The 20943-nt window shown below is 33.1% G+C and overlaps 1 protein-coding gene across 3 annotated transcripts in view; it reads right to left on the reverse strand.

Moving 5' to 3' along the window:
- Positions 1 to 1551: 1551 nt before the first annotated feature.
- Positions 1552 to 20943, reverse strand: part of LOC150103376 (vesicle-associated membrane protein-associated protein A-like) — a 137411-nt gene continuing 118019 nt past the window's right edge. For all 3 annotated transcript variants that reach the window (XM_090398108.1, XM_090398105.1, XM_090398106.1), the window contains one exon: positions 1552 to 8222. In XM_090398108.1, coding sequence (XP_090254234.1) covers positions 7986 to 8222 — 237 coding nt within the window. In that variant the 3' untranslated portion in view covers positions 1552 to 7985. The remainder of the gene's footprint in view (positions 8223 to 20943) is intronic.

Here is a 20943-nt window from a genome sequence, read left to right on the forward strand (position 1 = left end):
GAACTGAATTGGGAAGATAGATGAGTTGTACTTGAAACTGACGTTGGAATTTAAGTGGTGATGCATTTAAATTCAATTAAGTGAAGATGAACATACTGAGGTTAGAATTAAGACTATATATGTGGTCAAACTAAAAGACGTTGAAGAAGTTTGCTTTTATCTCCATGTAATCTTTCTCTTTTATTTTCATCGTCAATCATCAACCCTATATTCCAACTTCTGAAGAATATGAATAAGCACTTAAATCAACATCATTGCTAATGACTGAAGACAAATACAAAACATGTGACCATGGTAGTGGAATTTTGATGTTTATTAACTGGCTTAGCCAGTTAATAAAACATCTTTATAATTCGGTTTTGTTTGGTTTAAATTAAAGTGTATTCCTTAACTATTGTTTTTTCCCATGTTATTTCCATCAAAGGTTGAGGGTAAAATGTATAGTACATTAGCAAGAATACTAGCCACTAAGCCAATAGAATTACTGTTAATGAAAAGAAATTTAATAGACTTTCCACTTTCTTGACATCATAATACTGATAAAACAGCATAACCATGTTAACAAAAGCAGAGATAACTGAACTAATATTGTCAAAGAGAAATGCAAATGTTTGTAATATTACTTCTGAATTGCTGATGATGAATTATATAGAGAGCATATGATCAAGTGTAAAAGAACAAATCCTTTTAAGAATCAACATTATACATGCAAGTGAAAGTTTTCCCCCCCTCCATCATAAGGGATTCAGAAGTTAAAAAAAAAAACTATATATAATTCTTTAAATATTTATTCTTATTTTGATAAATATATTTAGGACACCGCATGCTCACCGTATTACTACAAAAATGGAAAATTAATTATCGTGAAGTGATTTAGAAATTCTAGAAAGATTTGGACATGGTAGTCCAACCAAATTGCATTGCAATGATGATTTGCTAATTTTTAAACAGTTTGAGAGGATCTCCATAGAAAATGAAGCCTACAGAAATATATTTTAAGCTATACATCTAACAATACTGTTAGTTTTCCAGTTATTATAGATATGATGGGAAAGCTCAAATGAAACAGTGAAAATCTATATATGTATAGCTCAAAAGAATTAAAACTATCAAAAATGTTAATAAAAAATAATTTCATATGTTTAAAAATGAGAATTTTCAGACTGAAATATAAAAAAAGAATTAAGTGAATATTACAAGAAATCAGGCATTTTTAGGAGGAAGTTGTAAGATATGCATATTTGTTTAATATACCTTTAATTTAATGAAAAATGAATATTTTAAATAGGCCATGTTTTCACCCTAACTAAATTTCCTGCCATAACTAGAATCACATTTCAAATAGCAATTAATATATTTATTATGTGGGAAACTTGAGTTGCAAGGTTTTTTTTTTCTTTGTTACCCTTAATCCTGAAATTAAGACTCTTTTTGATGTTAGGCAATACATTTTTGTATAATAAGCTACAAGTTGTAATACTTATCATATTGATCATTCTAACCTATAATCTATGTTGCTATTTCAAAAAAGCTAGCTCTTTAACTTTCAACTTTAGTCCCACAAATCTTTATTTGATTATTTATTTACAGTCAGAAGACCACTTTCATTTCCAGTAATTTCAAATGATATCAATTCTTTGATATCCAGATATTACAATCACCTACCTTTTGTATTGTACTTAACATATACAGACCATTTCACCCATGGTGAAATTTCTCATTCGTATATGATGAAATAGCACTTTCCTATGCTGATTTCATCATCACACTACATTTCTTGAAACCTAGAACGTATACACAAAATGCAATGATAAATTTTACTTTAAGTCAACCTCTCAACAACCTATTAAAACACTTCATTTGACTAACCCATCCACCATTAAAAGTGGAATGTATATAATTTACATTAAATGATATTTACTTGTTTTTCTTATGAAATAAACTTTTGAGAAAAAAATATCTATTAAGCATTTTAAGCTATGGTCCTGTAATCAATAATATGTAGAAGTAACTTTAATGGTTAAAGGTTGACTTAGTTACAAATTGTAATCAACTCCCAATGAACAGCAAACAAGTTGGATTAAATACTCAAAAGTTCATATTTTATGCAATGAAATATCATATGCAAACTGGTTCAAGGAATACAAAATGAGTATGTAGAAGCAACAAAGATTAATTCATATACACTAATGACTAAATGCCCTAAATAGCAATATAAAATATTACTTTCCACATGATAACTAAGGTAACATATCTCAGTTTAACATGTTTAATATCAGTAATAAATTCCTTCATTTTCCCCCCCATGGCAACTGTACACTGTGTTCTTTTAGGACATGACCACTTCTATAATTAGTAGTAAAGACCATAAATTTCTATGATGACTAAAGGGTTAAATAGAAGAAAACTATTTAAAAAATGGTTTCCAAAGTTCTAGATCTGAAAGTCATTGCTTTCACACTGAAGGCAATGAAATGCCTCTTATTTAAAATTAAATTTTCTGTGTGGACTAACAGAAACTCATGTATGCAATATGAAAAGCTGTATCTTGTACAAGCAAATGCTCACTATTCTCAAAATATAAAATGCTTACAGTTTACTCTGGTACTGAACTACTTTTAGCATTAGATTCCATTTAACCCTAGAACACTAAATAGCTGCTAACATTAAAATGCAAAGTCATGTGACATCCATTTTCCAGTATCCCCCCCCCCCAATGAAATTGCTAGTACCTTCAAAAAGCATGTACCTCATAAAAAATCATTTAATATGTATCTATACCCATAATTTGTTTGATTCATTTAATATTAATAAACATTAATAAATGTAACATTCCCATTTGCAAGAAATCGATGCAGTTTTACAAATGGTTACCACTACTAACATCATTATGTTTTTCAGTTTTATCTTTTTACACATTTAAAACACTTGTCAAAATTACTGAAATAAATACTGACAAGTGTTTTCATCTGGGGTTCTGAATACACCAAATTACTCTTTCAGAATTTGGTCAATGAGTGGCAGAATTTCAAAACACCGCAGTGCAATACAACATATGATTTTAAAATATCAAACGACATGCTGAAAGGAAAATATATTTCATATATCCTACAAAAAAAGAGACATCACATCAGGTGCAACGATAATATGTATGCCAAACACAAAATGTGTGTGGAATGTGAAATAAAAATTAATAACAATTTCTGCTTTTACATATTACATATTCAAGAACAGGAACTGAACTAAAACAAATATCACCAAAATTTTGATATATAAAAAATTATATATTTATATATAAATATATAATTTTTTTTTTTAAGATATGACTTTTTTCATAGTAATTGCAATGAGTATTTCTTAATGGTGTAACAACATATCACAGTAGTGTTCTAGGGTTAATAAATATAAAGTTTAAAACTTCAAGATAATTTCTTCACCATTCAAAGACAAACTACATCTTAATATCCATGAATATATAGAAATATTTTCAAAACTGCAGTGCATTCTGATAATGTACAAAAAGCTCTTCCTATCAGGCAAATCATAAGTTTAAGCAACCAATATTAAATGGGCAAATCCTTCATTTAAAACTAACACATTTCGCTACTTTATTAAATCATTTAAAATCACCACAGTGATCGTTTCATCTCGTAAAAACACCTGGTCTATTTAAAAAAAAGAAAAAAAAATACTGAAAGAAGCAGGAGATTGGCTACGTTTTAGTCCTGGCTACCTTATTAACATAACTGGTAATAATGGTATAGTCACTGCTAGTGTTAATTAATGGTGCCACTCAAATTTCAGGAAAGAAAATAAAGGCAATAATGTCAGTGAAGCAACCAATTCTAAATTACAGTCAACTTTCTGAGCACTTGGTTCACTTTTATTTATTTATTTTTTTAAATTAGATATTTTTAGATGATTAGGTAAAACAAAAATGGATGACTGATAATCTTTTGTGGTATCTTTGATATTTTTTTTTCCACTATCCATTTTGGTCCAACTGTGCAAAAACTGGAAATAAAGCTGAAAAATCAACTGCATTCCAAATTTTGTCAAAAATGGCTGAACATGCACCTGAGGAAACAATCTGTCTAATAGATCTCCCCCCCTTATTTCAGACTGATTAAGTTAAATTTCTGTGGTGACCTTCCACAACAAATAGCTATAAACTTATTGTTCAACTAATTTCAACTGCAAAGGCCACCTCCCAATCCTCTAACAATTTTAGTCAGATTAGTATGAATTTCTTCAACATAACCATATTGCAAATTGCCTCAAAACAGGTTGAACAATGCTACTGCAGAGTTGTCTGCATAGAAGAAAAAATTACCCCCTTTTTTTTTGATACTCATGTTTCAAACTGGTAGGTTGTGTCTGAATACATCTGTTGAAAACTGATAGACTGGCAATATTCAACTTAAAAACAGTTGCAGCAGATCAAATTTTGGCCTTTTTAAGATTTTTGTATCAATATTATACAAGTATTAGGTCCTTGCCAATTACTGTAGCAAACCATTGCCTACTACAATGTAATCTTAAGTCACTACATAACTTTTTTTTCTGCTTATAAGCAAGTTTGTTACAGAAATTAAGTTTTAAAAACACAAACTGTAATTTCTCAAAACTTTAAAAAAAAATATTCAATTAAATTTTGTATTTTGTGGAAATTAAGAAAATGCAAAAGTATTCTCAATGAAGGTCAGAAAACACTGCAACTTCCATCCCAGGTTTGGTCTAAAAAAAAAAATCATTCTTTGTGGTTTATGTTCTTTACTACCAACTAGAGCTATGTGGGAAAAGGATAAAGAATCAAGCCTCTTGTTTATTAACATACAGCATTCTAGCAGGTTCTTAATTCAATATTAACTGCAATAATATCAAACTATTAGCCACTGTTTCGATAGAATTTTTAATTGAAAGATGAATACTGTCCCCCTCTTCCCCCCCCCCTCAAAAGTTATCAAAAAATAAAGTATGAAAAACCTTCCATATCTTTACAGAAGGGAATATTTTGCATGTTTACCTTAATAATGTTCTAAAACAAATTCACATTAAGCATGCATTATTGGTACAACAAAAGTATTAGTGCATACTGTTTATATTTCTTTGAAGATAAATGCTTGACACAAGAAATGGTTTTAAATAAGTACTTCCATTACACTGTATACTGCAAACCTCTAATCAACAGCTATATTATATCAGAAAGCTTTACACACTGAGCTAATACTAATGGACAAGTAATTACAAAAGCTCCCATAATAAATGCTGGTAACTGTACCTGAATGATAGCCATATCATTACAAAATACATAGTAATCACCTTAATTATACAGTACAGAACTACAAAATATTGTACGGAACTTTTTTTAAAATTATCACTAAGCACTCATATTACTAGAGCTAAACCAACCTAGCAATCCAATTTATATCCAAATACTCAGATTCATATTTCTATTTTTGTATACATCTTCAAAGAACTGCAACCATCATGAAGAATAATGGCTTTTTGTAATTAAGATGGGCATATCAAGTATTTTAACAATAAAACCAACCTTAACAGTTACACCTGTTCTACAAGATTCAAACAACTTTTTTTTTTTTCCTATATTAAAATTTAGTCTTCAATGAATGCATATATATGCACACACACACAAATTTACAATCAAAAATGTTAGTAACAAAAGATTTCTGGAAAAAGTTGTTTACGAAAAACCTACATTCTCTGTTTAAAGAATAATGAATTAATTTCCAAACCACTCCTGTAAGAAGTTCAAATTTAGCTAATACAATGACAAGCACATGACCAATTTCTAGTTCCTGCTGCTACTGCAGTCTACATAAAGTTATCCACAACACAGATAAACCTCTGCTTTTTAAACTGTATTACAAAATATCACAACTCATTCTCATTTTAAAAAGAATTATTTTAATTATGAAACTATTTAAGGTGTGTAGCCTACATGTTATTTAAACAAGAATCAAAGATCATTATATTATGTGGATGCATCTTTAAAAATTTTTACTTTTAACTTCTTACATCACTACTTTAATGCCAATGCAATTTAGATTAATTCAAGAAAGAATAAGCTGCTTATAGGTAATTTTTTACAATATCATGTTATACATAAACTTTTAGAGAATAGCTTTTTTTGTGCATTAAAAAAAAAAAAAGATTTTAAGGATATATTCAAATTCAATCATTTTTGGAACAAATATATGACAAACTGTAGCAATGCATAAATTTTTGTTTCCAGTGATAAATGCATGAGCTAGTTTCATAATCAGAGCATAGATGTTTAAGTAACCAAGGAAAATCAGTTACACACATTTATGCAGAAAAGCTATCACCTTAAGATACAATATGAAGCAATTTTTTTTTCAGTAAAAATTCTTTGATAATTCTGCTGTTTTCACAAATTTCTTTTTAAAGATAGTGCTCATCACAATGCTCTTGATGTGCTGTTTTAGGAATTGAACTGTTTAAGAAGGTTATGTGGGAGAGGATTGTCCACTGCATTCACATTTTTTATCCAACACAATCTGCACCTGAACTGTAAAACTAAAATTCAGAGAACTTAAAAGTCACTACACAGTACAATTATTTAAAGTGAAAACACAAGGTATCTGAAATATGCTGTTAGTGGATATTGACATGTCTGAATGTTGTTCAATTTATGAAATAATAGCTCACTGGAGATTCTTTTATAAAAAAAAAAAAAAAGGCAAATAATTTGTGCAACCTTAATGTTTTTTTTTTTTTTTAACATTTTCTAAATTAAATTTTACTTCACAGATCCCAGCAATATTTACTGAGCTTGGAATATTCATAAGTGAAACCAGTAACCAGAAAGAAGAATGTTGTTCCAGTAGAAAGCAAGATTTTCAGATGCTAAATTTTGTTTTTAGCCTTACTAGGATTAAAATCCAGGAACTACAAAAACAATTTATTTCTGTCAGATAAAATAATGCTCAAAAGGACATTAAAAAGCATAATGGTACCACTATACGATTCCAGTTTATTTCACAATAGTTTAAAATACAATGGCTATTAAAAAAAGAAAAAAAAAAAAAGAAGAAAAAAAAAAAACATGAAATTTATGTGAAAAACAAAAGGAGTAGAAGTACAATTAATAATTGAAAGAGCCCTGACTAAATTTGTGTTTCTAATACTATAAAATCTATAGTTTAATATCATCCTGAAAACTAGTGAAGTGAATTTACAAACTGATTAAAGATAAACCTGTCAAATAAAAGATGTCTTTCAAGCAAAAAAACTCTGCAGTTAGATATTTTCAAACTGACAATTAAATTAGCATGTATTTTTCTTTATGAAATTTAAAAACTAAACACAACTTCTATAATGTACTTAACATTACCAATAGTACCTATATGATGCACAAATTTACCCAGAATAAAACAAGGCACTTGTAAACTTTACTAACAGAATACACACTCCTAATTTCCTGAATGTCGCTGAAAAAAAAAAACACTTTTGAATATAGTTCAATTTTAATCATAATGAAAAATTATTAAAAAAATATTGAAGAATGACAGAGAAATTTTAAAGATGAAAAATTCTTTTTTGATATGGATTTATTTAAAGCTTCAAAACACGTGAAGCCAATGTATTTTGACTGTATTCTGCTAGCAAACATACACATGCATACCTACATACATGACAACCAGTTTAAATGTATCTTTCACATCATATTTTACTTCAGCAACACAGTCTTAAAGGTTGAGTACTTGCAAAAAAGTAAACATAGCAAACAAGCTTGGAGACCATGTCCTATGCAAAATATTTTTGTAGCATGTTTACTGCAATTTTCTTGAAACCTGTACAGAACTAATGCTTCATGCATGTGTTCATAATGTCCATGTAAACATGATCTGTACTCCACTGAAGAGAGCCTACTTCTTGAGAAACCAGTTGGATGGGAGGAGGAAATAAATAGGGTTTGTAAAGTGCCAAGGAATAAAAATCTACACAATAAATTTTCCAAGAAAGATACCGAAAAGAAAAATAGCTAGTATAGTTGCCATAAAGAATACAGAAAACTGAGTAGGCTGTGGTGCAGCTGGAGATGAATTTGTCTGCTGTGTATCATGAGGCCTTTGAGATTGTTGTAATGTTGTAGCCGATGCCTGTAATCCTGAGGACTGCTGGTCTGAAGAATTTCCTGAGCCACCACGTGTAACTCTCAGCCGTAAACCTTCCTCCTATATTAAATACCAAAAGTGGAACATTAATTTTAACAGTTAAACAATGACAACCAAGCTACTTAAAAAAAAATAATAATAATAAATAAAGAAATCCATAAAACTCAAATGTAGCTGGAGAAGCTTTTTATTGCCACCTATGCCTAAATGTAATTAAAGTTTACAACAATTAACATCTAATCTTCTTCCTAGCCCTAATCTCTTGCTCATCTCCTCCCCTTATACAGCTTCCTCTTGTTCTCCCCTGTCTTCTCCAGATATTCTATGAAAAATTTCATCCATGCTAATCTGGTAATTACCCTTTACCAAATTATACGTCTTGATCATATCTTCATTCTATCCACTAGGCTCTGTAATTTGCATTCTGTCAATCTGTCCTCATATTCCAGAGACAAGAAACCAACTTAGTCAACCATCTCTGAACCCTCTCCAACATTTCATCATCCTTTTGAAAACCTGATGACCACCAACACTCAGAGATTATGTAGAAACGGTGGACGTTGATTGAGTTTGTCACATTTTATGGCTATCGTTTCCAAGATTCTTAGCACTGTTTCGTTGTCTTGTCGGCCTTATTGATTTGGAGGTATGTTTCTGTTCAAGGTTGTGTGAGCTGCTATTTCTGTTTTCCCTGTACTTTGTATTGAGCCCATGGTGGAATTCAAACCCACACCATTTTGGTCAGAAAGTGAATACGCTAACCAATCAGGCCTGTGCAACAATTAATATCTAATGACTATTTAAAATACTTGAATATCCCATTCAAAATGGATTACTTGTTTAGCAAAAGGGATATATTGAATATTATGTGACAAACATCCATGCTCATGGCAGGATTCGAAGAGAATATATATATATATATATATATATGTGGGGGACTTAAGGGTCAAAGCTGCATAACTGAGAGAATTCCACATAGCCTTTAAAGGAATGCGGAGAACCGACCAGGGCTTCTGACCTAATGTCCAATCCTCACCTTCTTGTGGTGCACCTTGTTAGGTATCTAACCTGGATAATGAATGAATCAGGATGGGTTGGCATTTAGCTGACCAAATTGTATTCTTATTGGCTTAAACCAAAATATAACAATGATGGTACAATATGACAGAATTTCACTCTTGAGAGACACTTGTGACATTATAATTAGGAATTATAGACATGTTAACACAAGAATATTTTAATATTTGCCAAATAATTCAGTCTGAAAAAGCAGACTATCTTTCGTGGCTACACAGGAACAGTTTTTTTTTTTTTTTTTTTTTTTTTTTTTTTTTTTTTTTTTTTAAATCAGAGTGATGAGCACATTATAGTTAGTAATTCACAATTTCAATCTTAATTTATAAATAATATTAGACTAATGTAGGAATTAAAAGTCTCAATTTTAAAAAAAATTAATGTGTTATCCTGATTAAACTTTCCCATATTTTTGATAACGATATACAGTCATTTCGATTCAAGTTAGGGAGTTGATCATGATTCCACCAACAGGCAACTGAAGAAATTAAATTCCCTTCTCGATGAGGTGATAAGTTTGGATACAGACACGACAGAAAGGTTAAAATCACAATTTGCAAGACCTCTTAGATTTTATGGTCTACCTAAAATCCACAAGACAGATATTCCGCTTCGTCCTATAGTAGACTGTATTGATTCACCTACTTATCGAATAGCCAAATATTTAGTGAAATTATTGAAATCACATATAGGCAAATCATACACTTTTTTGAAAAACTCTTCAGATTTCCTAAATAAATTAAAAATTATCTCATTACAACCTACTGATCTTATGGTGAGCGATGTGAAATCTCTATACACTAATGTACCTCTCAAAGAGACTTTACAATTATTTGCTGACATCTTCCCACAAGATATTATAAAATTATTTGATTTCGTGATACACTCTGGATATTTCTTGTGTCAAAACAAATTCTACAACCAAGTAGAAGGAAGAACGGCCACGGGAAGTCCACTTTCACCTGCTTTAGCCAACTTTCATTTGGAACATCTAGAAGATGTCCTGTTTTCATCTATATTCCCTCAACCATCCTTTTGGATGAGATATATAGACGACATCTTTTCAGTGTGGCCTCACAACAGAGATTCCTTACATTCCTTTTTAGCCAAAATCAATTCCTTACATCATCATATTAAGTTTACCATGGAGATTGAAAAAGATAACAAGTTACCCTTTTTACACATCCTCCTTATCCACTCACCTTCAGGTGTTCTGACAACAACAGTTTACAGAAAACCCACTTTAACCAGACGTTACATTCTCAAACAATATGCCCATCATTGTTATCAAAAAACAGGTATCATAAAATATTTAATTCTATAAGCTAGAACTAATTGCTCAACTCTCTATGAATTACACAAAGAACTTTCAACTATCAAACATCACATGAAATAAAATGGCATCTCCGAAAAAACTACACAACATCTCTTCGATTCCTACAATCCTATCTAAATCAACAAGGAATCAATATGTCGAGGTCAATTCCACATATTTTGGGGATTTGAGAACCAATTTCAAGAATTCTGAAGAAATACGATTTAACAGCCACTTATTAACAAAATATCCACCTATTTCGCCTCTTCTAAAGAAAAATGCTCAACTATGTCTTTGCCTGGTGTATATCAAGTTCCCTGTAACTGCAGTCTGTCGTACTTTGGGCAAACCAGATGCTCTATAGAAAAAAGAATACAAAAACATCAGTCATACATTCTTCACAACAAATCCGATAAGTCTGGACTGGCGCAGAACAAGAACAGGACAGAGACAAGCTGCAACATTCTCTGGTCCAAGACTCGCCTTCCACACAGATGTTGCTATAAATTTGAACGCATAACTACTTGAAATTGCCTGCCATTCAAGAATGCTTTGGCTGCACCTTAGTTCCCAGATTACTATTCCCTAAACATGACATCCATTATTTATTATTTTTCAGAATCCAATTTGTTTTCTTCATCTTCATCTCAGTAATGAAGACAAAAACATCTTCATTCCAGTTATGTCCACATGGCACGCTACTTTAGTTCTTTTGAGTTCGATTTCTTTTCTATTGATGCTTATGTTGATGGTGTGCTTAAGGGTAACAGCTGTATAACTGAGAGACCTCCACATAGCCTTTAAACGAATGCGGAGAACCGACCACGGTTTCTGATGAAATGTCCAATCCTTACCTTCTCGTGCTGCACCATGCTGAGTATATACCTGGATACTGAACAAATGAGGATGGGCTGGAAATATGGGATTTAGCCGACCAAATTGTATTCTTATTGCCTTAAACCAATATACAAAATGATACAACTTGACAAAATTTCATGCCGGCTGGGGCATCGCCCGGTTAAACAAGGCCCCCGTTGTTTTTGCCAGGGAACTAGGGCGAACAGCGAAAAGTCAGCTACTGGAACAAATCTGAAAACACACTCCAACTCAACATCACCAGAATTAAAGATCGTTACTATCAACATAAGAAGCCTCAATGGCAAAGAAATGGAGCTAACTAAGGAATTAGATAAGTACCAGATCGACATAATAGGGGTGACAAACAAAAAAGACAAAAACTGGTGAGATCTTTCTGAGCAATAAATACAAAGTGTTATATTCAGGCAATGACAATCCAGGAAAAGAAGTAGCCATAGTATTCAACACAAAATACGAGGCTAATCTTCTTGAATCGCAGGCAGTCTCAAGTAGAGTTATGTGGGCGAATATGAGAATGGGGAATTGGACAATGAGACTTATTTGTGCCTATGGTCCCAGAGAAGGTTCTACTAAGGTAGAAGTGGAGGAATTTTTTGAAGCTTTAGAAAAAGCAACTGACACAATGAAAAATGAAAAGTTGGTCCTTGTTGGAAATCTAAATAGCAGAGTAGGAAATGATTGTGAAACATACAAAAATATTTTGTGAAAATTTGGAGAAAAGAGCAAAGCTAATAATAATGGCAAATATCTGTTGGATTTCTGCTCTGGACATGGACTGGTTATTACTAACACCATGTTCCAACATAAAAATGCGCACAAATTCACATGGAGAGAAGAGGCAAGGAATAAGAAAAGTCTCATTGACTATGTTATTGTTGATAGTGATGTTTTCTCCTGGTGCAGGACACCAGAGTGTACAGAGGATTTGAAATTGGAAGTGATCACTATTTAGTCTTGAGCAGGATAAAATTGAATTTCATATTGAAAAGAATAACATGTAAGAAAGTTTTAAAGTGAATAAAAGTTGAGCAGCTCTCAGATGTGAACTGTAGACTAAAATACACAAAGATTATTGAAGAAAAAATGAAAGAGTTTGAGAACAGGAATCAAACCTTGGAGATTCAGTGGCAAGCCTTGAAGAAAGCCCTGATTGATTCAGCTAGAGGCATGTGGTGAAGTTGTCTGCAAGGATAGAAAAATTAGAACTCCATGGTGGACACAGGAAGTTAAAGAAGCAGTGAAGGAAAAGAAAAAAAGCATATCAAATGTTCCTGGCAAATAAGCCAGCTTGTGCTCTTAGAGAATACAGAGATAAATGCAAGAATGCTAAACACTATGTAAATCTAGCTAAACAAAGTCATGGGATGACTTTGGCAAGAATATAGAAAATAAATATCAAGAAGGTGGCAAAATATTCTGGAGGAGTGATAAGAAGCTTAGGAATGGAGGAAAGAGTGCTGTAAAAGGAGTTAGAGATGATAAAGGTGACATGAAAACGGGAGAAAAAGATATCCTTGAAGTATGGAGTAATTACTTTTAAAAACTGCTAAATGAAACAAGCAGTGATGACAGCACAGTGGTAAAAAACACTGACCAGGCATGCAGTCAGGAATACATATCCATACTTGAAGTAGAAAAAACCATCAAAAATTTGAATGTGGAAAGGCAGCAGGAGTAGATGATATTCGACCAGAAATGCTGAAGCATGGTAGTATAAAAGTCTTACAGTGGCTGCGCTACATAGTTCAGAAAGCCTGGACAGAGGGACGAATTCCCGATGACTGGAGTACAGCTCTCATAGTACCTGTATATAAAAAGGGAAATAAAACTGAATGTGAGAATTACAGAGGTATTTCCCTACTAAGTGTTTCCTGGTAAGATCTATGCAAGAATACTAGAGAAAAGATTGAGAATAATTGTGGAAGAAAAGCTGAGTGAAGAACAAGCTGGATTCAGGCCAAATAGAGGCTGTCAGGATCAGAACTTCACTTTACGACAAATAGTCGAGAAAACATGGGAATATAACAAAGATCTGTATTTAAGTTTTGTTGATTTGGAAAAGGCATATGACAAGGTGCAAGAGAGAAGCTATTCAATATGCTACAGTTATATGGTGTTAATGGTGCATTATATCATGCAATACTTAGTCTTTATTCAAGTTGTAAGTCAGCAGTTAGAATTGAAGGAAGTACAGGAAGATGATTTAATGTTAAATCTGGTGTGAGACGAGGATGTACATTATCCTCTCTGTCATTCATTTTCTATATGGATCACATTATGAAGGAAAGTGGTATTAAACATGATATCAAAATTGGAAATGTTAATGTCAGCTCTTTGCTTTATGCGAATGATGTTATACTTCTAATAAATCTGCTACAAGTCGTCTGCAAGATTCTCTGACTAAATTGAATAACTGTTGTAATAGATATGGTATGAAGGTCAGCATTACAAAGACAATGAAAATAGGCAGAATCATTGAAAATGTCAACTGTGTTGTGAATGGAGAACCTGTGGAACAAGTAAAACATTTCAGCTACTTAGGCACGATTTTTAGTGAAGATAGTAAATTCAATATAGAAATAGACAACAGAATCAGCAAAGCTGGTATGTTGGGAAGTCAATTGAATAAATTCATATGGAATAAGAGAGAAATTAGTCGGAACACTAAATTAGCTGTATACAAGACAGTGTTCAAACCAGTTTTAACTTATGGATCTGAGAGCTGGGTCAGAAGTAAAACACTTGACCAAAGACTAGAGACCGCAGATATGAGAGTCCTGAGAAAGATTAGAGGCATGAACAGATGGCATCAATGGCAATATCATATTAAAAACGAGGATATTAGGAAAGAACTTGACATTGTCAACATCCAGGAATGCGTTAGCAGAGCTAATCTCAAGTGGTATGGTCGCTTAAACAGAATGGGTGATGAAAGATTAGCAAAACAAGTGTTCTCTGCAGGTTGGCAGCAAAACGACCCAGAGGAAGACCAAGATATAGGTGGATTGATACGGTACAAAGTGCCTTAGATGATAGAAATATAAGATCTGATAATGTTGGAGTCTTGACAAGTAACAGACTGATTTGGAGGAAAATTGTAGATAGGAAGTTAGAAATGATGTAATTTTTTTCATGTAGTACTATCATATCCTGTACATCCCTTGAGGGTACATGGTATGAATTTGATGATGATGATGAAAAAAAAAAAAAAAAAATATCTATATATATATATATATATATATATATATATATATATATATATATATATATATATAGATATTTTTACAAAGGCGCAGTTCAACATAACGAACTGAAAATAAAAAAGTTATAAAGAACAAAATAATAAATAACATTAAAATATTACAATAGTGATGTTTTCTCCCTGGTGCAGGACACCAGATTGTACAGAGGATTTGAAATTGGAAGTGATCGCTATTTAGTCCTGAGCAGGATAAAATTCAATCTCATATTGAAAAGAGAGCATGCAAGAAAGTTTTAAAGTGAATAAAAGTTGAGCAGCTCTCAGATGTGAACTGCAGACTAAAATACACAAAGATTATTGAAGAAAAAAATGAAAGAATTTGAGAACAGCAACCAAACCTTAGAGATTCAATGGCAAGCTCTGAAGAAAACATTGACTGATTCAGCCACAGAGGCATGTGGTGAGGTTGTCTGCAAGGAAAGAAAAATCAGAACTCCATTGTGGACACAGGAAATTAAAGAGGCAGTAAAAGAAAAGAAGAAACCATATCAAAAGTTCCTTGCAAATAAGTCAGATTGTGCTCTTAGAGAATATAGAGACAAATGTAAGAAAGCTAAACACTGTGTAAAACTAGCTAAACAAAAATCATGGGAAGACTTTGGTAAGAACATAGAAAATAAATATCAAGAAGGTGGCAAGATATTCTGGAGAGTTTTGAATAAGCTCAGAAATGGAGGAAAGAGTGCTGTAAAAAGAATTAGAGTAAAAGTGACATGAAAACTGGAGAAAAAGATATTCTTGAAGTATGCAGTAATTACTTCGAAAAAATGCTAAATGAAACAAGCAGTGATAGCACAGTGATAAACACTCAACAGACATACAGTCAGGAATACATATCCATACTTGAAGGAGAAAAAGCAATCAAAGGTCTGAAACGTGGAAAGGTAGCAGGAGTAGATGATATTCGACGAGAAATGTCTAAGTATAGAGGTATAGAAGTCTTACAGTGGCTGCATTGCATAGCTCAGAAGGGAAGAATTCCAGATGATTGGAGTAGGACTTTCATAGTACCCAAATATAAAAAGAGAATTAAAACTGAATCTGAGAATTAGAGATATTTCTCTACTGAGTATTCCTCATAAAATTTACACAAGTATACTTGAGAAACAGTTCATGAGGATTGCAGAAGAAAAGCTCGGTGAAGAACAAGCTGGGTTCAGGCCATATAGAGGCAGTCAGGATCAGATTTTCACTTTACGACAGACAGTTGAGAGATCATGGGATAACAAAGATACTTAAATAAAGAAACAATAGGCTTCATTTCGGTGATGTAATATTTAAATTAAAGGGATATCGAATCCCACATTATTTCAAAACCGAATAAGGATAGTGATCAGAGCTTTACCCACCTTTGCTATGAGTTGCCCTAGTTTGTACGCTAGTATCAGCCGATACTTTTATAGTTTACTATATTCGGCATGAAACTCTGATTCCGATCTTCGATTTTCTTATTCAGTTTTTAAATAATGTGGGATTCAATATCCCCTTAATTTAAATAATAACAAAGATATGTATTTAAGTTTTGTAGATCTGGAAAAGGCATATGACAAGAGAGAAGCTATTTGAAATGCTACAGTTATATGGTGTCAATGGGGCATTATATCAAGCAATACTTAGTCTTTATTTGAGTTGTAAGTCAGCAGTTAGAATTGAAGGAAGTACAAGAAAGTGGTTTAATGTTAAATCTAGTGTCAGACAAGGATGTTCATTATCCCCTCTCTTATTCATTATCTATATGGATCACATTATGAAGGAAAGTGGTATTAAAGCTGATATCAAAACTGGAGATGTTAATATCAGCTCTTTGCTTTATGCAGAAGATGTTATACTTCTAAATAAATCTGCTACAAATCTGCAAGATTCCCTCACTAAATTGAATAACTGTTGTAATAGATATGGTATGAAGGTCAGCATTACAAAGACAAAAACAAGGAAATTAGGCAAACAATGAAAATATCAACTGCATTGTGAAAGGAGAACGTATAGATCAAGTAAAAAATTTCAGCTACTAAGGCACGATTTTTAGTGAAGATGGTAAATTAAATATGGAAATAGACAACAAAATCAACAAACTGGTATGGTAGGAAGTCAACTAAATAAATTTATATGGAAAAAGACAGAAATCAGTCAAAACACTAAATTAGCTGTATACAAGACAGTATTTAAGCCAATTTTAACTTATAGATCTGAGAGCTGGGTCAGAAATAAACACTTGACCAATGACTAGAGTCCTGAGAAAGATTAAGGACATGAACAGATAGCATCAATGGCAATATCATATTAAAAACAAGAATATTAGGAAAGAACTTGACATTGTCAGCATCCAAGAATGCATTAGCAGAGCTAATCTCAGGTGGAATGGTCACTTAAACAAAATGGGAGAGGAAAGATTAGCAAAACAAGTGTTCTCTGCCAGGTTGCCAGGAAAAAGACCCAGAGGAAGACCAAGATATAGGTGGTTTGATACGGTAAAAACTGCCTTAGAAGATAAAACTATAAGATCTGATAATGTTGGAGTCTTGTCAGGTAACATACTGATTTGGAGAAAAATTGTAGATAGGAAGTTAGTAATGATGTAATTCTTCATGCAATACTATCATATCATGTAAACCCCTTGATGGTGTGTGTGTGTGTATATATATATATATATATATATATATAGTCCACGCGGTTAGCCTAGTGGCTATGCGCTTCGCAACCATATGCCTGGGGAAGGAGTGTCCTAGGTTCGATTCCCGTCGGTGACGTGAGGAGCTGAAGGATCTTCCTCAGCCATAGCCAAGTTAGCCAGTCTTGGGCATGGACAGCAGGGTTTTTTCCCCAGTTTATTCTGGGGTTTTTTATCCTGCAAAGCAGGCAAACTGACATTGAGAACTCAACACTACAGGCCATAGGATACACCGGGGCATAAGGCTGACCACCTTATCCTGTAAACGGAGTGAGGTCCGATGATCAATGGACCCTCGACACCGCAAGGTAAAAGAGGGTATAAGGAAGATGAGATGAGATATATATATCAAGAATTGGATGATGATGACTTTTGTCTTGTGACAAAAAGAAAAGAAAAGAAAACAAAAAGGACTAAAGGAATGTGGAGAAGACCAGAGTTCTGTCTTAATGTCCAATCCTCACCTTCCTGTGGTGCACCCTGTTTGGTATCTACCTGGATACTGAACGAATGAGGATGGGCTGGCAATTTGGGATTTAGCCGACCAAACTGTATTCTTACTGACTTAAACCAAAATATAAATTTATGGTACGCCATGACAAAATTTCATGCTGGCTGGGGTGTCACTCGGTTAAACAAGGCCCCCTGTTGTTTTTGCCAGGAAACGAGGGCAACAGCAAAAAGCCAACTACTGGAAAAAATCCTGAAACACACCCCTACTCAACATCAGAGTTCAAGATCAGTACTATCAACATAAGAAGCCTGAATGTCAAAATAATATAGCTAGCTGAGGAATTGGATAAGTACCAGATCGACATAGTAGGGGTGACCGAAACAAAAAAAAAGACAAAAATTGGCAAGATCTTTCTAAACAATGATTACAAAATGTTATATTCAGGCAATAATAATCATGGAAAAGGAAGAGTCGCTATAGTATTGAACACAAAATACAAGGCTAATCTTGAATTGCAAATAATATCAAGTAGAATATACCACGCATGGAGAAAGCGTTTCTCAGAGAACAGATCCAGGCTACAAGATGAAATTTGGCCGTTACTCAAAACCAGGTACAAAATGTAAAATCTGAACTTTCAAGTTACTTGAACGCAGATATTTGGATTATCCTCGAAAAGATTACGGACAACATGGTGAACTATATCTTAAACTAAGAAAGAAATTCTCATATCCAAATTTCACAAACAAAAGATCGACAAAACCAATGGACATATTCTAATTTCTTCACAGCAAACATAACAACCGACCAGAAGCAAGAAACAACAGGAGCTACCAATCACCTGCAGGTAACAGTAACGTAGTTAACCTATCCAACCATGCCTTAAACAAAGCTGAACTCTCGCTACTCAGCAAAGGTCTAAATTTTGCCGTAGCACCCAGATCGATGAACAAACTGGATTTTATTTGTAATATTGAAAGAGGCTTAAGATTCATCCCAAATAATATAGCAGCTAAAATATGTTTAGAAACCGCTAACATTTTAAATATAAATCATAAGAAAACAATAACAAGCAACTTAACGAAACACAAATTAACAGCAGTGAAATCGTTAAAACAAATCCCAACAACGTAATAACTAGAGCCGATGAAGGAAGTGCCACCATTATTCTAAACCAAACCACTTATTTAGAAAAAATGAATCTGCTAGTCTTGGACAATTGTACATATCAACTTGTTAACTACGACCCAACCAATAGAATAAAAAAAAAAATAAATTAAAAAAAATACAGACACTACTTAAATCAATTACTACATGGCCCAAAGATACAGTTAAAAAATTACTTCTGCAGTACGCTCATTCCCTGAGAATTTAAGGTCTACCAAAGAGATACACGCCACTCCGGCCGTTAGTTGAAGGTACAGACAGCCCGAATTATCACCTAGCCAAGAAATTAGCAGCAACACTCAAGGAGTTGGTAGGTCATTCTCCCTTCAATATCAGAAACACACAACACTTCATAAATATAATCAAAGGCATTACATTAGAAAAAGATGATTTATTAATCAGTTTTGACATCTCTGCCCTCTTTACAAATGCTCCAATCAATGACACAATCCTTCTTTTACAAAACAAATTCCCTCCAGATATCACTGCGCTCTTTTCACATATGTATTACGTTCTGGTTATTTTGTATGACAAAACGCTTTCTACCTACAAAAAGAAGGCACAGCCATGGGCTCGCCATTAGCCCCCCCCCCCCCCCCCTGCCCGATTGCTAACTTTAATATGGAACATTTTGAGCAACATGCTCTAGATTCCCCTCCTTTAAAACCCAAAGTCTGGCTTAGATATGTTGACGATGTTTTCACGATCTGGCCCAATGGCCGCCAAACACTAGACACTTTCCTTAGCCACCTAAACAAACAACAAAAATGCATACAGTTCACAACTGAGATTGAAAAACAGTACACACTTCCGTTTCTAGATACACTTGTCACATGTCTTCCTTCTGGCAGTCTTTCCTTCAATGTTTACCAGAAACTGACACATACTGGCCAATATATACACATAAACTCCTACCACCACCAACACAAAAACTAGGTGTCATTAATACTCTAAAAAACAGGACTTTGAAGATCTGCTCCAATGAATAAGTGCTGAAAGTCGAATTTAAAGTTATCAGCAATACTTTTCTAAAAAAATTGTCTACAAGACCTCAATAAAAAACAAAGATAAACCAGACTACAATAAAACCATTTCTTAACATTACAGGGACATCAGATAAAATAAAGAGAATACTACAGAAATACAACCTCAAAACCACCTTTAAACTTGCTGCAAAATTAAAAGGCTTACTCAACTCATCCAAAGACCCACTCCCACTGCTGGCCCACCCTGGAGTATACCATATTTATTGCACCTGTAATCTACCACATATAGGGGAAACAGGATGCACAATTCTTATCAGACAAAAGGAACATAAACGACACATTAAATATAATAACTATGGTCAAGCTGGGCTTTCTGATCATGCCCTGAATACTTTACATAGAATTGACTGGAAAAGCACCAGTTGTTTACATCACACCAAAACATGGTATGAATGCAAATTTAAGGAATTTTGTGAGATTCTTATCAACCACCCCAATCTGAACAATAATGATGGTCTAAAAATCCCAAGCATATGGAAGGCACATATTCTACCCACGGAACCTTTCTCCCTAAGAATTAACTATAAACAAGACTAGATTATCCAGAATTCTAAATCTAATATAACAACTGTATATATTATATACAGTTGTTATATTAGATATAACAAATATAACATCACTGTTACTGTAAGAAAACTATAAGAAAGAATGTTTCTCTGGTGTTATCTTAAATAGAATTTAGCTTTGATGTAGTTTCTAAATAATTAATTAATTTGTAATTTTATCTGTATTTTTTTTTTTTTTCCCCACTGGAGGTCATGCCAGTAGAATAACCGGTGATCAAATCATTGTTTCTTTAGCTTACTGTGTGAAATGTAACTCAACTTGTCCTTGCATATTTGTATATACTCCAGATGATGACCTTAATATGAAGGTCGAAAAGTCAGGAATTTAAAATAGTAATTAGAACAGTTGT

Source organism: Typopeltis vanoorti, chromosome 9 (genome assembly GCF_054136105.1).
Source record: "Typopeltis vanoorti isolate ZY-2024b chromosome 9, IOZ_Tvanoo_1.0, whole genome shotgun sequence".
Taxonomy (NCBI): Eukaryota; Metazoa; Arthropoda; class Arachnida; order Uropygi; family Thelyphonidae; genus Typopeltis; species Typopeltis vanoorti.